This window comes from Lates calcarifer, linkage group LG7_2, assembly GCF_001640805.2.
Source record: "Lates calcarifer isolate ASB-BC8 linkage group LG7_2, TLL_Latcal_v3, whole genome shotgun sequence".
Lineage (NCBI taxonomy): Eukaryota > Metazoa > Chordata > Actinopteri > Centropomidae > Lates > Lates calcarifer.
The window spans coordinates 12,559,811-12,579,498 of NC_066854.1; the positions used below are offsets into that span (position 1 = coordinate 12,559,811).

Sequence of the window (19,688 nt, forward strand, 5' to 3'; positions counted from 1 at the left end):
GTTTGTAAAGATAGCTCATATGCTTGAGTAGATACAAGCAATGTTTAAGGTTTTAGTAGCAAGGGAACAAAATGAAGTGGGCTGAACAGAGCTGAAACAACAGGTTGATTTTCCAGTTTGGTTTTATAGTCAATATATTGGTTGAGCAGCAGGAAATTGCTCACCAACCATTTTGCTAATTGTCATATGTCACAGAGTAGTGCCAGATATTCCTTGGCTCCAGCTTTTCAGATGTAAAGATCTGGTGTTTTCCTTTTGTACTGCAATTAGTTCACAGTTTTCCCAGTATGTGCAATAAAACACATTGTTGGCAGTTTATTAGTTGCACCAACTAAAAACTAATGTAGTCTAATACAGCCTTCATGACAGTTATAGTGTTCCGTTTGTTTTGAAACTGTATTAGAGAGATGCTGATTCAACTTAATGGTCATTTTGTGTCGACTTTGTTGAACTGTGTTGCTTTGTATGGTGTTTCTATTATTTTTGACCACCTCATTTATATCAATGAGAAGGCTAAATAACAGAAACACTTCTCTGTATAATGCAATACAGTTCAACGACACCACAAACTACATCCTCCAAAGTGATCAAACTGTACACCTCTGAAAAACAATTTCAATAAAAACTGAACATGAAGGTATGATTTACTGCATCAATTAGTTTTAGCTAGGTGTACCTAATAAACTGCTAAGTGAATGTACATAAAGGTTAATATGCACAGAGACCATGTGTGTGTGCACATTAACATTAACATTAATATCTTATTACCAAACTTTTCCTCTACAAATCTATATGCAGCAAACCTGCTAGCAGCATTTAGTAGGATTAGAGTTAATGGTATCCCCCTCTCCTCATTCAATGGCTTTGTCATCATGCATTGTACATTCGCTACTTTCCTCTTGTTATTTCATATCTCTGAGTGACTTGGCACTTGATTGAAAATGAAGAAGCAATTTTGTTGTCACAAACAATGAGTCATAGCTCTATTGAATCTATGAACTCTATCACAGTCATGTGATCAGAATTTTCATAAACTATGAAAGCTCTCAGATGATAGCTCTTATATGATTCTCTACAGAAACTGTACATATAAAAGCTCCATCCAATTACCTATTAAACATATTCTATATTCTATCTGTGCTCAGGATGGAATACAGCGCCTCAGTGAGAGAAATGGCACTGAGATGATATAACCACTGTGCCTCAGGGTATGAAACGTATTCTCCCCGAGTGTGACACATCCACAAGTTGAGAGCAGTAAATAATTTGCATAAAGGAGGAAAAACTCAAACTTCAGAGAGCAAGAACAAAGGATGAGGTATAAAAAAAAGATGAAGATCATTTAAAACTAATAAAAAAATCACTTCTGGATTAAAATAAAACATATGATTATGAATTATTGATGTGAATTAGGATGAAATATGTACACATATACAGTATGTATTTCCACCATGGATTAGTCTTAAGTCCCAAGATACTGTGCAGTACATACAAATGATATGCAAAATGCAGAACCAGGTCTACATTTACACCAGTATAAATAGTTTAAAGTATTATACAACATGCTTTGTATATTGTAAAAGGGAACAGTGCCACCCTGTGCTTTGAGTCTGAACATGAGCTAACTGACTGTCCCTAATGAGAGAGAGACAGGGAGAGGTGGAGCTTCCTCCTTCTAGACTCTTAAAACAGCAGCAATGCAAGCGCTGCTCACAGTGTGTGTGTGTGTGCATGTGTGTGTGTGTGTGTGTCCACCCACTAATCATCAAGCAGTTTTATTCCCACTTCAAACTGAAGATGCTTCTGTCATTCAGCCATATCGACCTACCATTGTTCAACTGTGTGGATATCTGAACCACATACTGACAGACAAGAAGCAGCTCGCTGAAGATGTGATCTGATGGAACTGAGTTTTTTGTGCTTGAGCAACAGAGTAAATGCTAACAAAGTCTCACTGCACAAACACTCTCTCAGTTGTTCCGACCTCAATGGATAGTTTAATCTGCAAATCATCAGATCTACAATTAGGGCTGAACAGTATGGTGTGAGTCAATATCACAACATGAATAGGAATACTTTTTTCAATAACCATTATTGTGCATTCAAGCTCATTGCCTTTCCATTTAACGCCCCTGACTCCCACACGCTGCCTGCTTCAAACAACTGGTACACACATTCCCTGCTTTGTATATGGCTATTTGGAGTTTAATAAACTCACAAAGGTGGTTACATCACACTAGCAATGTTCAATAACTGCAGACGCTGTTGGCACTGCTGCATACATGGATGTAAGTGAACGTGCGTTTTCTTACATGCTTGCCGTAGTTTGTCCTTGTCATAATGCAGAGCTTCATAGTCAGTCATACTGATCCTGCTGACTCTGATCCTCAGCCTCTCTGGGACCGGCTGCTGACTGAGACACACAGAAACAGACCACGTTTAACAAATGAACTAGTATAAGTTCTACATCTACATGTGCAGTTAGAGGCTCAGATATTACACATTATAATGCTAGATACCATGGCTGGTTCAGAAAGAGCTACTGGTTTTGGCCTGCGTGTGTGTGCAAGTGTGTGTGTTACTTACTTATTGAGATGTGGGAGTGAGGTCCGTCGTTTGGTTTTCTGAACCATGTTGGCCTGGTTTCTGAGGCTGATGTGGATGACAGAGGGAGCAAGTCTGCAAGGTTCACCATCCACCTAACAGTAATACAAATCAGCCAATCAATCAATCAATCAATCAATCAATCAACTTGGAGTTCAGTGAGGCAGGTGTATGTGCAGTACATACCTGTACTGGGAGAGGTTTAGTGGTGGTGAGGGTGACTTCTCTACACTGGTTCAATCTCTCACCATGACCTCCAACCTGGAGGGTAGCCTACACACACACACACACACACACACACACAGAGAGAGAGAGAGACAGCAATTATTCTTTCATAATACATTGCTTTTTCCACTATTTCTCTTGTGGCATCAGATCTTGACTGCTTGTCTCAAATAAATTCTTTGTTATCTTAGAACCTCATTTAACAGAACTTACTGCTGTTCTTTCTAAAATCCTCATACACTCCTCTGACCATGTGGATGGAAAAAATATTCCCACTGCACAGAATTTTTTTTATTTTTTTTTTACGTTTTCCAAGTTGTGACACAAAAGATGGTGGCTGTAAATAACATATCTCATCACTTGTTTTGTATGACTTAATAAAGGATATTTATATGTAACTGTGTAGGAGAATATAAAAAAAAGGATAACACAACCTCCTCCTCTGGATGAGGAAATACTAGTCACAACTTGGGAAACAGGTTAAAAAATCTTTTCATTGGGTTGAATTTTTTTTGAAGGTTCTGAAAATACCATCAGAGAGGAGTGAGTGCTGTTGTTAAAATGATACTGAGCTGATGAGAACACATGAGAGGCACAGGCAGGGGGTTTTGCCTACTGTGTGATAATTAGTGTACATTATTACAAATTGTAATTATACTAACACAATGGACACCCTTGGTAAGATGGCATTTATGTTTATATTACAGATTCTCAGCTGGTTCCCCTGGACCCTTTCCTCCTCTGGTTACTATGGCTACCAGGTCACTGTGAGAGCTCCATACCAGTGAAGTCATGGTGAATCCAATGACCTCGATGTATCCATCGTCATGGCGCTGAGGTTCAAAGTCATGATGTTCACTGGGGTTTCCCCAGGGTGTAGTGCCTGCACAGTACCTAAAGTACACACACCACATCATTATTACTGCCAGTGCCTGGATGTACACACAACACACACACTGATATTATCAGAAGCAACACTCATAATCATCTGATTAAAATAAAAGCTAATTTCAAGATCACTCTCCATCAGACCTGAACCCACTGCAATTAACTCATCACTGATAACGAGGACATACGGCTGCAGCTACAGCTACATCTACAGCCACAGCTACAGGTACAGCTACAGCAGGATCAGTTTATTGCACATCAAGGTTCCAACGCTACATGTTCAGTAATTTACCAACAACAATTAACAAGATTAAAAAGAGGTTTTACTCATATCAGTGTCATAAACAGCTTGTATAGTCTTAGGCTCCCGGCAACAAAACACATTCCAGGTGAATTAAGTTACGACCACAAAAACACACCAACAGCAGAAAGTAAATTATTGCTGCAACAAAGGCACATTCACATTCAGTGTGTGAAAGCTCCAAACTGAATGTTTTAGGCTGCCAGTTCTCCCTCCATGTTGGAGGCTGCAATGTGTTTCTATACTGTATTAAAAAGATACAGTATCAGCAATTGTTGTTATACCATAAATGAGTAGCATCCTACTTTACAGGGGGATGGAAAATGGGCATTATCCTTTCAAAACAGCTGCTTATGGTTACAGTTGGTCATGCTGGCAGGGGAGGCAACTGCAAATATGTCCCCTAGAGATTAGACTAATTATGATGGTAGATTAAAAACAATGGCAGCGTCTCAGAAATTTGTGATTTCTAATTTTTGGTAGAGCTGTCCAAAGATGATCCTAAAGCGTCAGTATTGGGGCCATTCTGAGCTTATTTTAATGACCAGGTATCAGCTAAAAAACATCTGTTTTGTTGTGTTGACACTATATATAATATTACATATTTAAAATGATCACCTAACCTCACTTTCTTCAAAGAAGTAAATGCTTTGAAAGTTAATGCAAACAGTTCCTACAGGGAGTAAATGGATTCATTATTAGACAATACTGTACTGCAGGAAATGGCACTGTACACTGCCACCAGACTGGTGAGAAAAAGGCAAATAACAAGGGAAGACAGGTCAGAGATTCATCTTACATCTACAACAGAAGCAGACAGTGGCTTCACATGATGGAAGACCAGCACAGTCTCCAAACCTAAAGCCCACAGAGCTGGTTTAGGATGAACTGGACAGAAGGTGAAGGCAAAGCAAACCACCAAACTTCTGCAGCAGTGCTCAGACAAACTTTCTGATCAATGTTTCATTTCCATTGTAGAAAGAACACCTCTGAATGAGTAAAACATTTTGAATTGAATGTATTTATAAAGAAAAAATCTTCATATTTTACTCATCCTATGCTTTAATTTTGGAGTAAAAATGGAGGTGTTCGACCAGTAAAACATTTGACAAATAGTTTATGTGTCAGGATTTAACATACAAGTGAATTTTCTTGAGAACATAGTCAGTAACTGAAAGCTCAGACTTATCCCCAACAGAATTTAAATATATGAAACCAGCAGACTTTCTATGTCTTTTCAGGCCTTCACATGCTACAAGTAAGTAACCCTCAGGTTCCAGGTCAGGTCATAATGTGTCCCAGTAAAATTTCTAAAAATCTGTTTGTGTGCAGGATTCAAGAATCAGTAAATACCTGAGGAGATACTGACTGAAAGACATCAAAGTAGACAAAACTCAGCGAGTGAACACAAAACTGTGAGCGCAGTGTACAAGTGTGTATCAACAGTAGACGAGAGTAAAGGAACAGCAGCAGTATCATTGATTAACCTGGGGATGTTGAGGAAGACCAGACACTGCAGCTTCAAGTCCTGAACCTTTGATGTTAAATCAGTGCCGTCACACTGGAAACAGAGACAGAGAGAGAGACAGAGAGAGGAGGAGGGGTGACTCAGTGTTTTCACATAAATGACTGACTGTTTGATTGACAGCTACTCACCACCACTTTGATGTGCTTAGACAGGTCTTTGGAGCTTCCCATCAGGAAATCTGAGAATGCTGTCTGTATGGGAGGGAGACAGACAGACAGACAGACAGACAGGTAAGCAGGATTCTCTCAGAGGAGTGCATCATTAAACCCAGTTGGACGGAGCTATCTTCCACTGCCTCTGGCAAAGTCAGAGACAGAGTGTTCCCAAACCATAATCTTCACCACTGCAAAGTTATCATTCAGTTATGTATCTTTACTATAATTTCTATACAGCAGCCTGCCCTGAGTCACCTTATATTTACCACACAAAGGGACCTGAGGGAACCTTTTACACCAAAGAGCACTTCTACTGAACATTCCTCAAGTCTAATGCAGTTGTCTTAATGGCGGTTTTGGATTTGGAGGCAGTGTTCTCAGAGGCTTTGGCATGAAAATCATGATGATTCTTAACACACTCTGCTCACTTCTCAAATCCAGTTCATGTGTTTCTTACACAAGTCAAATGTATAGTTACAACAGTTAAACCGCGTCAGTGATGTGTTGTGATAGCCTCCCTGACTCCAGCTCTGTCTGAGGTTTCTTCCTGTTTTCCCTCTCCACTGTCGCCAAGAGCTGGGAACTGTTTGGTTTCTCTCTATTATACTGTAAGGTCTTGACCTTACTCTGTGTTTTGAGATAATGTATGTTATGATGATGGAGCTATACAAATAAAATTGAACAGAACATGCTTGGTCAGAGGGGGAGGTCAGAGTCTCCATGTTGCTGTGACAACATAACAGCAGAGACATATAGAGGAGTATAGAGAATATTTGACTTCATTACTGGTTTACTGTACAGGCTCAATGAGAAATGATTAAAAGTTAAGCAATGATAAAAAGGTGATGATATTTTAGTGACAGAGAACTTGTGAAGTGTTGTGCTGCTCATTATAAAATGATATGAGGGTGCTAGGGAGCTGTCTGAAGCAACTGAGAAAATATAATGATATTTGAAGAATAATAATGTGCACAAATAATAAAAAAACACAAATCAAAGAGCACTGAATAACCCAGTAGACAGACAGTTATCTCCTTTATATTCACTTAAGACAGAATACTATTAAAGAGGAAGATTTACACATTGATATTTAAGATGGAGGCGCACTCACCCCAGCGTAGAACATCTTATTCCTGAAACGACTGTTAAACTTCTCTGGGTTGGCCTCTAGAACAATGACAGCAAATCAAATGAACATTTCATATGTGTAGGAAATGGAATATATATGGAAAAAGCTTAACACAAATTCTCATAAATTAGCAGTAGTTAATGTACCTCTTGATTCGTGGAACTCTAGAGTCACATGGGCATCAAATCCAAGACTGAAGTAATTGTTGAAAACATCTAGAGGAAGCTGACAGAGGACACACATATGGGTTAAACATCTAGTCTTGTTATTGTTTCAACTGTTAAGAAAAACTTGTGATTTGCTGGTAGCTAGTGGTTAGTTTGTGGTATTGCAACATCCGGGCTCATCACGTGTTTTTGACACTTTTTTGGACTGACCTTATCAGTTTGTTGTTCATCCAATTCAGCCACAGCACTGTGGTTTGGTTCAACCTGCAGGTTCCATCTGTCCAGCTGGACAACAGTTCCATCCTCCACATGGGACAGGATCTTAGACAGAGGTTCATCTGTATAGCCCTGGAGCACATGCAAAGTTACACAAAACGTATATGTTGAATCAGAAATGAGTGGTCAGTATTTCACATTTCCAATGGCAGGTGACTGGACTGTGTATTTTACCCACCCCTCCCCAGTTGAGTGTCCTGGCGAGGTCATTTCCTGTCCCAAGTGGTAACACGGCAACAGGGGGTTGAGGGTTTAACGCCTGTTCATCAAGACAAGACAGGATCCAGCCCACCTGGTTCAACACACACACACAGATATGTAGTCACACACAGAAAAGGTTGTGTTCCTCCTTCCTTTAAAAGACAGTTTTCAGTGTCAATCAGAAATGACTCCTCAGATGTTCATCAGGGTTTCATCCTGTTTTTGACTCAGAAGTTACCATTAGCTCATATTTATATATCAGAAATGAATAGTGAACTTTGAATTTGATATTTTTTTTTGTCATGTATGATCGTGTACTCAATATCTTTGAATTTTAAATTTCATGATCGAAATTATTAATAGAAAAGAAACTAGTATATTATTTGACAGTTCAAGTAATTTTTCATGAGGACATTGATATGCACCATTCTTTACATCCAAAAAATATTCGTTACTATTTAACAAACTGCCCTCTTGGCATCAGAGTTTGCCTAAAAACCTCCTTCATTTAAATATTATGAATTTAGATTTTATTTCGTGTGTTTCATTTATTTCAGAGATACATATTGAATGGTCCTGTTTTTATTCTAGTTATCTTTTTTGAAGTTTTGTAGCAATTTTTAACTGTCAGTATTTTTTTGGTGTACGCTGTTCATGTATCTATTTTCTGTCTGTATCTTTTCAGTTTGTGTATACAAAGATGAATTGTAGGTGTTATAGTGCACAAATACATTCCTTATTATACATTTGTATTCTGGGTGTGTGTGTGTGTGTGTTACTCCTCACAGTGCCATCTCCTCCACAGGCCAGGATCCTCAGGTTGTGGACTTTGCGATACAACTCCAGGCTGCAAGATTTACACTGGTTAATGGCCAGTTCAGCCAAACACATCTCACAGAAACTGTTTACTGATATCTGGTGTATGTGTGTTTGTGTGTGTGTGTGTGAGACCCACCCCTCCTTCGGTCCTCCTTGGCTCAGGTCAAACACCTGTCTGGGGTTCAGATACCACATGAAAGACTGCAGGATCTTAGTTCCCTGTCAGACAGAGAAACAAACACAGAGAGAATCTACTTACAGTACAGGAGCTGGGACTGAGACACTGTTCTCTAACACTCGAGTCAAGAGAGGAGGATCAATTTTTTTCTCCTCAGGCTGGGGAATTGGACCAAGTCTTTCAACCTGCTGAGGGCCACAAGTTGAAAGGCATCGGTCTGACAATCACATTCGTTCTATTTACCACAAGTGCTGCAGGAGTTTCATCTCTTCAGACCAAGTCTTCACACATAACCAGAAAATGAAGTCACCGGTCTCTGATGTTAAAGTATACATTCAGTCTCAACTGTTTCTTTGATTTGCTGACTAACTACTTGTTCGTCGATGGATACCTGGTTTCCTCCGCTCTTGGGGTTGACAAACACCAGCAGTGGTTTCATCAGTGGTGAGGGGATGGGTCGGATAATGAACGGCTTCCACTGTCGTCCTTCCTGTCAGGAAAAAGAAGATGATCTGCTGAGATGCCCTGTAGCCAAGCTTCTGTTGTCCATTCAGACTGTCCAACCTGGGACTAAACATTTAACCACGGACAGAAACTAACAGCTCCTCAGCCTTTTATCTGTAGTTCTCTGAAGATTTCCTTGAACAAATACAAGCACAAATTTATCACTAATTATGCCTGTAAGAAATATCAGTAACACTCTTTATAGAGGTCATATCTATAATGCATTATAAGCACAAAGCAATTTCCTGTCAAGGATCAATAAAGTACTATTCTATTCGTCTGCATAGAATAACCCATCTTCAGGGTGGTGAGAGGCAGCTATAGAGACAATGCCAACCATAATACATCATGTGAGAGGAGGCTCACAAACTGTCACTGCTTAATGGCAGGCTTAGTGGTTGGCACCAACAGATTTGGGGGTTGACCATACAGTATGCCTTAAAAGGCATTTTGTCGACCCAAACACTGGAGCCCGCACTCTGCACTTGGAATGTCCATGGCAGACGTTCAAGGTTGAAGTATGGCGGCACCGTGGACACAGTACACACAACATTTCAAAGAGCATTTTAAAATGACTGAGTGGGAATACTGGCTTGGCAGGAAACATGGATTTCATGTTACTGGTCGTCTGCTGCTGCATGACATTGGGAAAAATGCTGCTCATAATTGTTGAAAAGCTAGGTAGCTATTAGCAACCTTTCCTCAGCAGTGGATAAAAACGTATTAAACTGGGGTTACACTTGATTTCCAAAGAAATATTTTAACTTGTGTTACCTGCTTCACTCTCTGTTGCACATTTACACCTGTTCTGTGGAGACTGCCCAACACGGCCAAAGTCTTGTACCACTGGCCATTGTGTCTACTGTGATGGTGCTATTTTATGTTTCAATCTAAAGGTGAAGTTGTGTGTTTTGAACACACAACTTCACCTGGTCGACATGGCTTTGATAATTATGATTTTTTTTTGTCTCACACTTCACTTGCAGCCAGTAAATACTGCTCATACTTGTGTTATAGTATCAATTGCTGATAAACTTTATACAGTGCTTTATTTAAAGCCCACAAAGTCATGCTATAGAGTATTATTAGAATTAGAATTTATAATTTCTTATGATACTGCAGTTCTCTATGTGTCTGTATAACTGGCTAAGGTCATGTAGTTATCATGTGTTGTATAATCGAGGACTCAGATTGTCACTTTGGTAAGAAGGTATACAGTTTCCGATGTTTAGAAGTGGCCTGTGTCTTATGACATGAAACTCCACTTGGGTTCATGTCTTCTGTGTGCTGCCATTTGAACATAACACTATTGATCCCCATGGAGAAATCAGTGAATATATTAAAACTTGTGTTACATCTGGAAGTGCAGGACTGACCTCTGCTCCTTTCTTGCTGCTTTTCCTCTTGAACGATGTTCTTTTCTTCTTCTTGCTTGATTTCATAGATGACTGTTAGAGACAGACCAAAGCATATTATTATCGTCAACACGTCCATATCCATTATACTAACACATCTCCATGTTGGAGATGCAGCAGCTCAGTATCTGCCTTCAAATTTCAAGGTAGAAAGAGGAGCCGAATATTATTCTTGTTTTGTTTTTGAAACATTAATGAAGAAAGACTTAGAAAACTATACCTACTGTATACACTATGACGAAAAGTAATCATTTTTGACTGACTTTCAATTGAAATCTTATGTCAGGCGCAACAAGACGAGCACTGTCTGCGATTGGCCGCAGTATTACCTGATGGCGTCGGACCCGAATGATCCATGTGGGTGGAACTATGAGGGCAGCGTGAGCTCCTATTGGACAAGCCTCCTCAATTTGCTGCAGCATGAAGCAGGAAACCTTGTTGTGGTACTACGGAGAAAATATAAGACGTTTATTCATTGAGATCTGTAACACAGAAAGACCATCAGGTCTGTTTTTTTTAAATATACTCACAGCCTGTTTGCACCAGGAGCAGCTGATGGCAACTATCTCTTTGCTGTGGAAAGCAAACTTTTGCTGGAAGCCCTGCACAGAAAAATAATCATAGAAGTTCTGTTTCACTGCTACAGAAATATGAATTTAGGATTCTATACTTCCATACATTTGGGGGATGTGCATTCTTTTTCAAATGTTTTTACTGTAAAAAAAAAAAATTCAATGAATGGCGAGCGACACTTTAAATGATTCTCAAGATTCACAACCCACCTTCCCACATTGTTTACATTTGCCTTCTTGTCGTCTGCGATGCACCCAGTGATGACGCACCACAATGGGCTGAACACACACAAATGACACAAATAGAATAGATGACACTGAATTCATGACCACTTTTGAATATCAGCAACATAAAGAAAATCTGAGTCAAAGTGAAAACAAGGTGAGGTTTGCTGCTGTTGCTTCTCTGTTGCTTCCTGAGTTTATAAGAAAGCGAATCAGCTCCAACAGCAGCACTGCTCTGACCCCCCCAAAACAAGAATCTGTACAAAGAAAAGTCCAAGACTCACCTCTCGGATGTTCCTAGAGCCTGATTCTCTGAAAGACGGTTTACACCTGAAATTAATCTGGAGGAGAGCAGAGGAAGAGTAGAGAGGTAGAGAGATGTAAATACATAGATAATAACTGGGCTTCACAGAGCACACTGGGTGCTGGAAGGGATTATAAAGAAGAAGCATGGAGCTCCAGAACGGACGCGAATGATTTCCAATCATCAGGTCAGCAGGTGTGAGGTGTTTTAGGAGAAAACAGGAGTTAGGCCAAAAGAAGAGGAAGATATGTGACTGTGTGGCAGTGAAAGTGGACTCCATCTCCAGGGGAAAAAAACCATGATACCCCACAATGAAATGTGCAGAGAAAAGAAAAAACTGAACACTGTCAGGCCGATCAAACTGTACCTCAGTGGTATCCAGTTCCTCATAATGAATAACGTATCAGCTGGTCACTAGTCTCACATGATTAATGTTATCCTATTAATGTCATGATATGGGCAACAGCTTCAAAGAGTACAAGTGTGTGATATCAAAGGACCTGACTGACTCAATAAAACAACGTCTCTGTTTTCCCCGGTTCTTTTCCTAGACTTATAACGCTCTTCAAATCCACAGAAATGACCTGACAGTGATTTAATATTCAACAGTATCAACAGTATCTAATAATTTCAGAAACATCAGACTTAGTACAAAGTACAGAGTGCAGGAGGGGACATGGAGGAAAAAAATCAATAAAAAAGTCAAGATCTTGCAGGAGTTTCTCAGGATCTCGCAAAAAAAGTACTTTTTTTTTTTTAACCTTCAGATTTTTTTTCACTCCATGTCCCCTCATGCACTCCCTAGAAAAGCCTATGAACAAGTCATAGCTTTTAATCTTGCATTCAGTGGAGGCGTCATACGTTGTACAGTGACTGCATGAAGGGAAGAGTTTTAGTTTATACAGGCTGCTCCCTCTTTAATGTGATGTCGACTGTTCAGTTGACAGTCTGTGCATGCTTTTGGTCAACACTGTTCGAGTGCCTGATTCTGGTTGACTGATGTGATCTAGCAAAAGTATATCAGCTATAAACTGCCATATACAGTATCTTCATAAAGCCACCCCATTCAAAGTTTGCACAATTATAATAATGAAACTAAACAACAAAAGTTTGAAAAGGGAACTTTAAAAAAAAATCCTTCAGTCTTTAATAGCACAGAGGTTGATCCAGTACTATAGAAAGTCCTGCCAAACATGAGGCAAAAGTGAAATGTATGAAACATCAGTCATGTGCGAACAGGAAGTTAGACCAGACCAAATCGGCCACAGCATTCGCTAGGAACAGGTTCAAGGTCATGGACCAGGAGTCAGTGGATGGAGAGACATCGAGGAGGACAATCACATCTGACACCAGACACCGTCCTCAAACCTGACCCATCACTGGGGCACGAGGGAACAAAGGCCATCCTGGTTCATCAGTGTATCCAATATATATACTGACTGCTGTTTTATTTTACTGCCCAAATTCTCAGTGTCAAGTTCAAATGTTCAAAGTTAGACTGAAATTCCATACTTAGCTCAGGACCACCGAGAAGTGTGTTTGTTGGTGAAGAGTGGGATGTGGTGTAAAGTGGACCTTGCTTAAGACCGTTCTGTTAAACTCTATAATTCATAGTCAGCAGTGTGTGCTGTTTTCTCCACCCTGACTTTGTCTCTGTGACCAGTCCTGCTACCGCCACCTCCGCTGTTTCAGAAAGTCACCTCAGTATCATATCATATGAAAATTAGATGAAGAGGCAGAAGATTGTCTGTGATTTAAGGAAAAGAAAATGACCCTTTTTTACGACGATGCAAGAAACGGAAGTGGAAATGTTCAGAGGGTGTGTGTCCGACCTGGATTAGATTTCCAATTCAATTCACTCATTTTCAAAGTGGATGATCCACAAACTTGTTTACTTTTACAGGATAAATATTCTACATGTGTCCCATATACTGTAGATATTTAAATGTACATTTGCCCCCACCTACAAATATTCTGTTTTAGCACCAAATAAATTCATCCTGGGGGAAACAGTGACATTATTTTGTGCACTGGTTTCATTATGAATGGATTGAAGTGATGTCCAGACACCCCCCTCTGCTCTGTGTGTTTCTGTCAGATTGAGGATTACAGACGAGGAGAGAGGAGAGAAAGGACTTTTGTGTGTCTCACTCTAAAGTTGGAATCACTGAGGGGCAGGGTGGCCTCCAAGAGAATGGCTCTAGAGCTGGGGAACTGCAGGTTAGACAGGAGGGACAGTTAAAGATAGACAGTTAACCTGCAGTCCTCTGCTTCGGAGAAATGAAAATCAATTTAATGAAAGTGAAGTGAAAAAAATAAAGAGTAGTTATCAGCTGAAAAGCAACCATCCTTGGATCCATTTTTAGATTTCCTTCATGACTGAGGGTTTAAAGTAATCCTCCTTTCCACTTCTCTCTGGACCCAAAGTTTAATCCCTCTTTATTCTTGCCTCCATCAAATTTTGTCTCTCAGGAAAGATGGTTTAAACATCCCTCCCTAATCTTCTCCTCCCCACCTTTATCTGTCTGTGATCACTCAAGTTTTACACCTGAGTCTTTATGTTTCTTGTCTCCATAAAGAAGATTTAAAAGGTGAACATTTGGATTCCCTGGGTCAGTCCACTCGGTGAAAGTACTGTGAAAATATAAGAAAGAGATATTACCTTCTCAAGTTGTTCTATACAGATGGTGTGGGCGACTATCTTACAGGCAGCACACTTCCTTCGACTGACAGACTTTTGCTGTAAAGAGAACAAAAGGGAGAACAGAAGTTTTGAAATAAGGAAAAACAATCATCAAGGAACAACCGAGAATAAATGAGAATTAAACCCTATCAAAAGCTAGAAGTGATTTTTGAATTTTATCTCAGTGAGTCAGTAATTCCATCTCTGACCTCCGGGGATCAGTCTTCTACTGTAGTAGGAGCTGTTAGCTGGAGCCACCACAGATTCAGAGAAATGACCAGAGACTGAACTCTCTCTTTTCCAAAGGAACTCAGACATGTCAGTACTGTGTAGATGTCCCTTTGGTGGCAATTACAGCTCTGAGTCTTCTTCTCTACAAGCTTTGCACACCTGGATTTGGGCAGTTTATCCAATTATTCCTGACAGATCCTCTCACTCTCCACCGGACTGGATAGGAAGTGTCTGTGACCGGACATGTGCTCTCTCCACTGATGTTCTGTTGGTTTTAGTTCTGGGCCACTCAAGGACAGACAGAGACCTGCCTTGAGGCCACTCCAGTGTTTTCCTGGTGGGATGCTTCAGGTCATTGTCATTCTGAAGGGTAACCCCAGTCTCAAGAGATGTCCTCTGGCCTTCTCTCAATTCGGATCAGTCTCCCTGTCCTTGCTGCTGAGAAGCCCCCCCCCATACTATGATGCTGCTGCCACCATGCTTCACTGCAGGGATGCTATTAGCCAGGTGATGAGCAGGGCCTGGCGTTCCCAAGACACAGGGTTTGGAATTCTGCCTAAAAGGGTTTGGTTTTTAATCCACCAGACCTGAGAATATTTTCTCATGCTCTCTCAGTCTTTAAAATGCCATTTGACCGACTCCAACTGGGCCGTCATGTGTCTTCTACTGAAACTGACCGTCATAAAGGTTGCTGAGGTGGCTGTCCTACATGGAGCTACATACCAAAATCTATCACGATGGAATAAAAAGGAAAGGGGAATCCAACACCACTGTTGGACTGACAGAACAAAGCTCACACCATTAATGTGTGCCTGAACACACAACCACTGTGAACACAAAAAGTGAGAGAGAGAACAGAGGGAGGAGAAGTAAGAGTGACATACTTACCAGTGCCCTGGCAATACAGTGTTGTTCTCCCACATAGCAGTAGTCTCCAGACGCGTTTGTCTCAAACCAGATATGATCTCCATACACAGCCGACTCCTACAGAGAGAAAAATAAACCTGTGTCTGCTTAATGAAATACATCCTTAAATACAAACAAATACAAAACCTTGATACAAGACTGTGTCTGTCAGAGTTAACTCATGTTCAGTGTTGAATTTCTACCCTGTACTGTGTATTCCTCAATATAAGATAGCGAACAGCATTTCATTGACAATTTAAGAGGCTAGCTTTATGGTGCCAGTTCTCTGTTTATACAAGACTGTGGGTTAGACTTTCACTTAGCAGCTGATTGAGAGTTCATCTGTTCATTTAACCAGTTTCTCTTCATGTATTCAGCATCACTTGTATTTCTTTATATATATATTTTCCATCCAACTGTCTGCTTGTGACAAAACAAGTGTTTACGTTTGTTTGTATATGAAAATTTCCACTTAATCTCCCATATATTCCCATTTGGAATCTAAAATTCCCCAGCTTAACTTCCTGTTTCTGTTTCCTTTGCAGCCCTAGTCCTGACACATGTAGCTTCTTATGAATCTGACACTGACACTCTAGTAACACACAAGAGAGGGAGCTGCTGAGCTGCCACTGTAGGCATGAGGTAAAGGTAAAACACAGACGAGTTATGTGTGTTTTCTCTGACCCCTGTAAGGTCACACTGACACCCAGACTTACAGTCCAGTCCACAGTACTGCGGATATTTGCCTCTGGGTCGGTCCTGTTCAGAGATGATGTGCTGGGTTGACAGGGCAGATGGTGCAGACCAGACTTGGCTATCGCTTTCCTGAAAACAAATTTTAGAAATTTTATGTCCTGGACACAGACAATTGTGAAAATATTTTCTCTATAACACTGAAACAGATGAGCAGAGGAAATGTAAGCCTTAGTATTTAGAAATGCTCAGCACTCTTGCTGCTTTCATACTGAAGTGAGTGAGAAATAAACAAGAAATCACAGAGTGATAAAACAGCTTTGACTCAGGACAGCATACACACTGCAGGAAGTCAGTCTAATATTGCATTCCTAACATCATCACAGGCTCCAGTCCATCTGCATGACTGATAAACCTGACATGGAAAAGTACTTTTCCTTCATTCTTTCACAAATTCTTTTAAATGTGCCTTCATTTTGGATTTCAGAAATGCTGTAAAGACTTTAGTAGACTTGAGTTTAGCAAGGTGGCAGCTGGAGTGGAGAACAGTTTACTATTTGTTTCATATCACAACAGTTAGAGGCTTGAGGGCAATCTCAAAAATAAGGTTGGAGAGCAGGCATCTCTTCACATCTTGCAGTAAATTCACTATAAGGTACAAGATGTATGTGAATATTACCTTTACCTATATTATGTTGCATATTAGATATTTTGGTTTACTTGTGGAGCATTTGATATTTCTTCTTGCATAATGAGGCATTTTGGTGTGGCAAAGGAAATAAAAAAAGCCATTACCCCAGCAGTGCTGGCTGTTTTAGGGGCAGCATACTTTCACATCTATTTAATATGACACATTGTTGTATCACTTGTCACTTTTTCTGTCTGCTGTGAACATGAATATGGGAGCAGAATGCTTTGCCCTTGACAATCCACAAACATGTTATGATCTCACAAATGCTAGTAGCAACAAAACTGTGACTTTTAAAAAGCTTTTTAAATGCACGTCATCTGTTTTGACATAGTGAAGATTGTAGTTCATTTTTAACATGATCAAATATTATAGGCAAAACAAGCAATGAAAAGGACACGCCCTGTCAGTTGTTAAAACACCCCAGGGTGCCATGAAGCCATGAGGTCACTAACATCTACAACACCCTGGGAGCTAGAATGACCAAAGGAGGCTTCAAAACATATCTGCTTTAGATTAGGACATACTGTGTGTTCTATGGTGACATTTTTTTTTTGGCTGATGGCAACGCTGAAAGGTCAGAGGGTCACAGCAGAATTTCACAGAAATCTGGGTATTAGTTTTCAGGATACTTTGTCAAATAGTATCATCCTCAAAGGGATAAATATCCGTGGCAAATTCCGTGACAATATGACCACATCTTTCACTGACCGGCATGAATTTTCACTGTGTGCAATTATCATCCTGAAAGTTGGGACTGCAAGCATAGAATGAGATCTTGCCTACAAATACAAAACAATAAAAATATGGCGTGAGTATGTGTCTGTCATAGGCTACCTTTGAGGACAAATTTCAGAATAAAGAGCAGTTCATTGTCTAACTGGGTGCCCCCAATTGGAAAAAAAAGCAGATTTGGGGTCAGCATGAAAGGTTAGTGCAGTGGTTATTCCTGGTCTATTGTTCTATTTGATAACCACTGTGGTGGCTGAGCAAAAATGTCTTTACACTCTATATAAAAATAATCCAAGGTCCACAAGTGGAAAATGAAGAACTATCTATTAAAAATTACAACACTCAAAATGCCAAAGTTTGACTAAAAATAAGGATTCTAAAGTTAAACTGAAGATTCTCTAATGAAATAAAAGAAAGGGATGGACATTGTCTGTGGCTGCCAGGACTTAGGAAGTGAGGTCAAAAGATGGTCTTCGTGCTCTAACCACACCTTCCAAGGTAACATCCTTGGCCTTTATCAGCCTCCATCCCAGCCCCAGGCCACTAAAATTATTCATATCCAGTACTTGCCAAGGTTAGGGTTTGGCAAGTACTGGTTAGAGTTAGGGTTAGGTTAGGGTAAGTCTATGTAATGTCTCCAAAAGTGACCAAGATCAACTTTTGCGTGTGTGTGTGTGTGTGTCTGTATTTGTTACATACGACAGGAAGTTCTCCCATGTCTCCAGATAAGGGTCGTAGAATATGGTTTCCTCGTGTCCTCCAAGAGGTGAAGAACAGCTTTTATGGAGTGCAGACCCAGAGGAGGTCACATCTGTTTCAGCAGCCCCGGAATCAGAACTCCCACCTGCTGAAGCCAGCTGACCCAGACTGGGGCTGGTCGTGGAAGTCTGGATCGGTTTACTTAAAGTCCTGTGGACTTGACTTGAACTTCGTCGATTATACTGACCATAAAGTCCATAAGCTGCTCTGCTCTGAAACACAGAGTCTTCTGGAAGGAGGTGGGAGGAGTTTCGTCTCAGACAGCGAGGAGGGCGGAGCAATGGGCGGGGTTTGATGTTTTCAATAACGACTGCCTGGGTTAAGTGTGTGAGAGCTGGATGCCTGAAGCTGGCATCTTCCATTCCTCCAGTTCCGTTCTCCACCTCTTCATCACTCCCTTCTTCTCCATCTGACTCAGAACTGGAGCACAGGGAGACATCTAAATTCTCCTCTTCCTCTTGCTTCTCTTTCACTCTTCCTCCCATCTGGACCACACTTGCAAGTAACATGGAGGATCCAAGTAAATGAGGTTCAATGGATTTTACTTCAGGAGGACGTTGACGTGTGCCAGAAGTACGTCGGGCGTGCTGAGGTTTAAATGTTCTTCTCCCTCTCTGGACAGATACATCTTCTCTATCAGATTCTGTTTCACTTCCCAGCTCTTTAACTGACTGTCGCCTCTGTGCACTGGCCACCAGTAAACCAGCACTGGGGCGCCTGCGCTGGATCAGTACAAACTGGAGGTAAGCCAACAGAGGAGCGCCTGGACTGTACTAATGCCACAGAGGGCAGACCAACACTGGAGCGCCTCCTGGCTTTACTGGCCTGAACAGCAGGACCAGGCTGACGCACTGCAGCTTGGTGCTTCTGTCTTTTTTGGCGACGACCAAAATGACGGTGGAAGAAGAAATCCATCATGTCTTAGTGCATGTGGAAGGTACTAAAAGTTATGCGGCATTGGAAAGACATGTCTGGGTAAATAATATAAGAGTGCCTCCTGTCCTGTCCTCTCTGAAGTTAAAGGTTAATGATCAGTTATCATTTCACTTGATGTTTTATTAACGACACTGGCAGGAGATGGTATCCATGACAACTGGGTTCCCTCCATCAAAAGCCAGTAAAAGATGATGGTCCAGCTGCAGCTGTTCACCTACTAGTCAAACTCCTTTCCTTTGCTCCAATCTTCCTTTAGAAATGCTGAAGGGGCAAGTAAGTTGTGTTGTAAATGAAATCTATGTTGTTCCACAAATGATGACATTAATAAAGAGAACTGTTTCCACAAATCTTACTCAAACAATACGTACTTCCTTCCAGGTTAATAAATGACACCTAACTCAAAAAATCCCCAAAATAAAATCAAAATTTCTATCCAAGAAAAAATAGATCACTGATGCAGTGCTGCTTTGTTCCAAGTCACTCAAGTCAGAAAAACTGGTGTTCACTGGTTCCCACAACATTCACAATACCATTGATTCAGTATTTTTTACAGTGTAAGTGTAAGTGTA

General features: G+C 40.6%; 1 protein-coding gene across 4 annotated transcripts in view; it reads right to left on the reverse strand.

Annotated features, from left to right (window-relative positions):
• The window catches only part of LOC108902539 (diacylglycerol kinase zeta), a 78,087-nt gene that overhangs the window by 47,254 nt on the left and 11,145 nt on the right, over positions 1-19,688 (reverse strand). For 3 of the 4 annotated variants that reach the window (XM_018704451.2, XM_018704449.2, XM_018704453.2), the window contains exons 2-24: positions 18,124-19,380; positions 16,028-16,136; positions 15,294-15,389; positions 14,154-14,231; positions 13,643-13,705; positions 11,472-11,528; positions 11,173-11,241; positions 10,921-10,992; positions 10,720-10,836; positions 10,352-10,423; positions 8,863-8,961; positions 8,430-8,512; positions 8,261-8,321; positions 7,452-7,565; positions 7,208-7,345; positions 6,977-7,055; positions 6,813-6,868; positions 5,675-5,737; positions 5,506-5,579; positions 3,612-3,723; positions 2,791-2,877; positions 2,587-2,699; positions 2,313-2,413 (exon numbers count right to left, since the gene is read on the reverse strand). In XM_018704451.2, coding sequence (XP_018559967.1) covers positions 2,313-2,413; positions 2,587-2,699; positions 2,791-2,877; positions 3,612-3,723; positions 5,506-5,579; positions 5,675-5,737; positions 6,813-6,868; positions 6,977-7,055; positions 7,208-7,345; positions 7,452-7,565; positions 8,261-8,321; positions 8,430-8,512; positions 8,863-8,961; positions 10,352-10,423; positions 10,720-10,836; positions 10,921-10,992; positions 11,173-11,241; positions 11,472-11,528; positions 13,643-13,705; positions 14,154-14,231; positions 15,294-15,389; positions 16,028-16,136; positions 18,124-18,692 — 2,482 coding nt within the window. In that variant the 5' untranslated portion in view covers positions 18,693-19,380. The remainder of the gene's footprint in view (positions 1-2,312; positions 2,414-2,586; positions 2,700-2,790; positions 2,878-3,611; positions 3,724-5,505; positions 5,580-5,674; positions 5,738-6,812; positions 6,869-6,976; positions 7,056-7,207; positions 7,346-7,451; positions 7,566-8,260; positions 8,322-8,429; positions 8,513-8,862; positions 8,962-10,351; positions 10,424-10,719; positions 10,837-10,920; positions 10,993-11,172; positions 11,242-11,471; positions 11,529-13,642; positions 13,706-14,153; positions 14,232-15,293; positions 15,390-16,027; positions 16,137-18,123; positions 19,381-19,688) is intronic. The other variant, XM_018704452.2, reaches the window with a different exon arrangement.